The sequence below is a fragment of the Glandiceps talaboti genome, chromosome 7 (assembly GCF_964340395.1).
Source record: "Glandiceps talaboti chromosome 7, keGlaTala1.1, whole genome shotgun sequence".
Classification (NCBI taxonomy): Eukaryota; Metazoa; Hemichordata; class Enteropneusta; family Spengelidae; genus Glandiceps; species Glandiceps talaboti.
Genome location: NC_135555.1, coordinates 10,368,499 through 10,374,218, shown reverse-complemented (window position 1 = coordinate 10,374,218; position 5,720 = coordinate 10,368,499). Strand labels below are relative to the sequence as shown.

The following is a 5,720-nucleotide window of genomic DNA, read 5'->3' as shown; positions in this document are numbered from 1 at the left end:
ATGGATCAGATAGCTTAGCGTCTTAATGTGTGCGATACGGCTTTCTGGAAGTTACAAAATCGGGAAGGGAACAATCATTCATCTTATTCATCATAAATTTTTCTCTCTCTCTCTCTCCCTCCCTCCCTCACCTCCCCTCTCCCTCTCCCTCCCTCCCTCACCTCCCCTCTCTCCCTCTCTCTCTCTCTCTCTCTCTCTCTCTCTCTCTCTCTCTCTCTCTCTCTCTCTCTCTCTCTCTCTCTCTCTCTCTCTCTCTCTCTCTCTCTCTGGCAGTCTGCCTGCACATCTGTAATTTAAAAAAAAAATCGCCATCAAATCGTTTACTTTTTTACTGGGAAAGGCACGAACATCTCCACGAAGCGCGGAATTGGGAACTTTAAAATGAAGAAGCGATTTTACATGTAAATAACAACAAAATTGTACTTTAATGTTAATAAGTCAACGCTCAAAACAAAACACTCAGGTCAGTAGCCAATTTAGATTTATATAAAACGAACTGAGAATCAGCAGTGAGATGCACCAACACAACATAAAATCCTAATTTCGGTGTTAGCTTCCGAGTTTCGTTACGCGACCTCGGGGGAAATCTTGGTTGCTAACTGACATACCACCAAGTCCAGTAAAAGGTCTTTAACTGTTATTATCCCCTTTTCTCTCCTTGCATCTCTATAACAAACTACCAAGTACATTCAAAATGTTAAAGTGATTCTTCATATGAAGCTCATAATAATATTTTAAATTCCAATCATATTTACAGAAACCTGAGCCCAGGCCGTAATGCTAATGGTTATTTCGTGTCCCCTGAAATTCAGAGAAAAACAATGATTAAAATTTATGAATAGAAATCCGGCCTAGCAATAGTTTAATTTATATCAATTGCATTGGAATACAGTATCGGATATAATGTGAGACAAATGCTGGTAGAGCGGGTTTTTTTGGCCATTGTCAATGCCAAGGTTGTCAACATGTTTCAGTAGGTGTGTAATATATTGGCGATTGGCAGTAAATACCACGCTATGGGGGGATGAGGCGGGGTTATGATAGTTGCCACGACAACAGAGATTGCCGACTTTTTAACGAGCGCATGAATCTACACAGTCCGAAGTCATTCGGCCCTCAACGAAACTACACCTTGTGGAAACGTTGATAGGCATTATACATTTGTTGGGGTAGTGGGGAATTGTATACATACGTAAACTAACATGTAAGATGACAGAGTGGTTTCATTTTTGCTGTGACGTGGGAAACGTTAAATGAGATGTTGTCGTGGTCTTATTAATCGTTGTAAGCCTCCATGTAGGCGCAACGGTGTTACGTAATCGTTATGACTAACGATTGGAATGTAGCCAAAACTTCCAAGTTGTTTAAATGTATTAAATTTCAACACCCGCTTTTTTCCATCGATGGCGACAGATGTGATTACATTAAATATTGTACATGCAATATCATTGGACACATGTTTTATGGCGATATCATACGAAAATAACCCCAAGTTTTTTCTCGAGATATTTTGGATGTTTGCGGTTACTCGTAATGTGTGAAATGTAAATCACGTAACAAACGCGTGACGTATATTTGACATGGGTGGTACAAAACGTGATGTGATGTGTCAAAATCCTACACCGGAAATCAAATGTCCTCTGGAAATAAACTTTTTGTTGTGAGTCATGCTTGATGTACCATACGCGTGCATTAGTCGCAGTCAGTAACGGGCAAGTTGGCATCAGAATTGTTCATTCAATGACTTTTGCATGTACGTGTGGGCGATATGAATGAGTGCTGTTTATTCAAAAACGTTATCTCGCACTTTGGCAATTGTTACTTCTTCATAGGGAGTAAGGGGTAAAAAGGAGGTACTACCCCATATTATGTACGTCCACTAAAGTGTGCCAACTTTATCAATGACCTACGGTTGACATCAATAGCTGTGACCTAATTTCAACGGTTTGTATACACCGTTACTACGCATTTATTTTGGTCATAGTGAAGGTGGTAATGTGTCGGAATTCTGCCTATTTTGAAATCGAACTTTTCTTGACCTTGCCATTGACTTTGAACTCTGTCAACCCCCCCTAAGAAATACCTACAACAACGACGTGAATGATTGACACCTGCTAACAAGACATAGTGCGCATGTGCATGTCGTTGTGCCGTTAGTTCTCCACCCACTGCATAGACCGCCTGTATGACGCGGAGAGAGCGATACAAAGAAACTTCCCCGGCCTCCATGTTCAGTAAATACTGGTAGGTGACAATCTCTATGTACTCCCGAACCCATCGAGTAACTCAGGGTCATGTTGGTACTGTGTTAGGGAAGCAGCTGGCAAGATATCACGGACAACTTTGAACGGGTTGGGCGGGGAACTCCAGCAGGAACAGCAACACGACCAGCTGAGGCCGCAGGAGTTTCCATGGCCGTGGTTGGAGGGGACTGAACAAGCTGCACAAATTGACCCAACTTTACGTAACAACTGGAATAACTGCTTAACCGTAGCGTCCAACGCCCTGTTTACTGTCGACCCATGTTTCACATCATCGATGGCCACGTTTTCGGACGAGCTGAATGGACAGTTGTCATGCCCTATATGTCTAGATCGTTTCCACGACCCGAAAGTATTGCCCTGTCTACACACTTTCTGCCGAAGATGTTTGGACGGGAAAGCTGAACCCGGTTTGCTTATCTGTCCGTCATGTCATCACGAGGTGCCCCTGGGTGACACGGGGATTGACAGCCTGCCTTCCAATTATCTCCTTAATAACATCTTGGATGTAGTGGGAACGCAAGAAGACGACACAGAAAATGGCATCGGTGACTTTCCCGCTAAACGTAGCTCGTGTAATTCGTGTGATGACGGTCATATGGCGACATCGCTATGCAGGGACTGTAACGAAAATCTATGCGATCGTTGTGTTCTCGCCCACCAGCGAGTTCGCCTTACGAAAGATCATCATATAGTACAGCTGAACATCGCTTTTCAGTTCAATTCTAGGTCAACGTCATTGCAGACTTCGTTTCTTACTTCGTCACTCCAGGCTCTCGCACAGCCACTTGCTGACCCACAGCAGAGCTACTGTGAAGTTCGCGGACATGAAAACGAGGTGCTACGTTTATATTGTGATACATGTTCGAAAGCAATATGTCGGGAGTGTACCATGCTGGATCATCGTGGCCATAGTTGTGTTTATTTGCAAGACGCCGTGCAGAACTGTAAGGCGATCACTTCACGATTAGTTTCCGACGCGAAAATGGGAGTGCGGGCAATGGAAGAAGCGATTACAATGGCACAAAACATGGCAGAACGGGTGGAAGTACGAACGCAAGCAGTGGCTACCGAAGTTCGAGCTACGATACGTCGACATATTAGCGCACTGGAAGAACGCGAAAGGGAGTTACTTCACAAAGTAGAGAAAATACGTCAAGTGAAAGGGAAGTCACTTCATATGCAAGCTGAAGATTTGAAACAAACCTTGACGGCAATGACACGTTGTTTAGAAACGGTGGAAGCGGTGCTACAAACTGGTAATGACATTGATATTTTGAAAACCAAAGATCGAATGGTTTCACAGCTGCAAGATTTGAAAGCTTTGCGTGGACACTTACAACCACATGAAGACGACTCGATATTATTCACACCACCGGATGCTGCACTACATACCGCTTTAAGCTCAATGGGTATTGTCAGTAGCAGTGCCTATGCATCCAATTCAACAGCCACGGGTGATGGTGTTAAGAGAGCTCTTCGAGGCAAAATTGCCATGTTTATGGTACAAGCAAAGGACCACCAGGGTGAACCAAGATGCGTAGGTGGCGACCAAGTTAGTGTCATCGTCCAAGGCCCAGAGGGTGGACTTTATCATGCTGAAGTTATTGACCGACAGAATGGTACCTATACAGTCAGTTATAGACCCCAACTGGAAGGTGAACATCGAATCACTGTTACCCTACGTGGAAGACACATATATGAAAGTCCTTTCAGGGTACAGGTGAAAAGTGGACGCAACTATGCCAATATTGGTCAAATGGTGAAAGTGTTTGGGTGTGAAGGAGAATCAGAAGGTCAACTTTGTCGCCCCTGGGGTGTGTGCACAGATAGGGATGGTCGCATCATTGTCGCAGATCGCAGTAATAATCGCATTCAGTTCTTCGATACAAATGGGAGATTCATATATAAATTCGGGTCTGCAGGGTCGCGCAATGGGCAGTTTGATCGACCGGCTGGGGTTGTCGTTGACAACAAAAATCGCATCATCGTTGCTGATAAAGATAACCACCGCATACAAATCTTCACCATAGAGGGCCAGTTCATGTTTAAATTCGGAGAGAAAGGTGTGAAGAATGGCCAGTTCAACTATCCCTGGGATGTTGCTGCAAGTCCAGAGGGAAGAATACTTGTATCTGACACGCGCAATCATCGGATCCAGTTATTCGCTCCTGATGGCACATTCTTGAATAAGTATGGCTTCGAAGGTGCCTTGTGGAAGCACTTTGATTCGCCACGTGGTGTCGCGTTCAACCATGAAGGGCATATGGTGGTCACCGATTTCAACAATCACCGGTTGCTGGTCATTCATCCCGATTTCCAGTCGGCTCGTTTCCTAGGGTCAGAGGGCAGTAGCAACGGTCAATTCCTACGTCCCCAGGGAGTTGCCATTGACCCCGAAGGCCACATAATCGTCGCCGATTCGCGCAACCACCGCGTGCAGGTGTTTACACCAAATGGTAACTTCCTGTGTAAGTTTGGATTACCAGGTACTGGTCCAAGTCAAGTGGACCGTCCATCGGGTATATGTGTGTCGCCGGATGGACTAATAATTGTTGTTGATTTCGGCAACAATCGAGTGCAGATCTTCTAAAGCAGCGGCCTAGCCAGCTGAATGTTACGTCTCAGGGAATCTACCTCATACCAGCAGTGGGACTGATGACAAATGTCGTCTTTTAATTAATCAGAATACGGGTACCACGGGCTGAGCCTACATATTACAGAGAGAGAGGCAAGCCTCTAAACTACTACTAGAGAGGGTGCCAGTGTCCTAAGCAGTTGATCTCAGTTTAAATTAAGATTAGAATACGATGGCATTTTTGTAGTGTTGAAATTTCCGTTCCTTCACCAGGCCTGGCCAAGGTGATGGAAAAAATACACAGTAAAATTTTACTATATACATAGCTAGGAAATTCAAAATTTCTCCAATATTCAGAGATTTTTTCAAGAGTCCGAAAATTGTTTAAATCCAAAAAAAATTATTGTATAATAATTCCAGTGAAACTTGGATGAACATTGCAGCTGCTCTGTGTTTTTTGGCATTGAAAATGTCAAATTGCTTACTTGAAAATTGTATGTTTGCAATGCATGCTTTGCCGCAAAAATTGTGAAAATTGCTTGCTTGCTTCAGGGGGACAGTGTCCTCAATGTGTTGCTTGCTAAAATGGCTTTATGTACAAAAGCTTCAGCTTTGTTCCAAGAACTAGCAGTATTGTTGGTTGCAAATTATTTAGTTTTATTTTTTAAAAATTGCACTGGGAGATAAACCAAAGTTTTCTTTATATTGTCACATCATTTTTGTAGTTTTTTTTATTTTTATTTAGTTGTGATATCTGTAAACATTTGAATGACATTTCCAAGCAAAATGACCAATGGTCAATGTGCTCTAAAATGTTTTGCTAGAAAATAGAGAGAGGGCCGTTATTAGACGGTACACTACCTCAATTCGACAAATCTACC

The 5,720-nt window shown here is 43.3% G+C and overlaps 1 protein-coding gene across 1 annotated transcript; it reads left to right on the top strand.

Annotated features, from left to right (window-relative positions):
• Positions 1–2,538: 2,538 nt before the first annotated feature.
• Positions 2,539–4,854, top strand: LOC144438243 (E3 ubiquitin-protein ligase TRIM71-like). Its single transcript, XM_078127290.1, has one exon. It carries the CDS (start codon positions 2,539–2,541, stop codon positions 4,852–4,854), a length of 2,316 nt encoding a protein of 771 aa, XP_077983416.1.
• Positions 4,855–5,720: the final 866 nt, after the last annotated feature.

Coding starts and splice junctions, on each gene's coding strand:
- LOC144438243 (XM_078127290.1), top strand. CDS start 2,539: ATGGCCACGTTTTCGGACGAGCTGAATGGACAGTTGTCATGCCCTATA.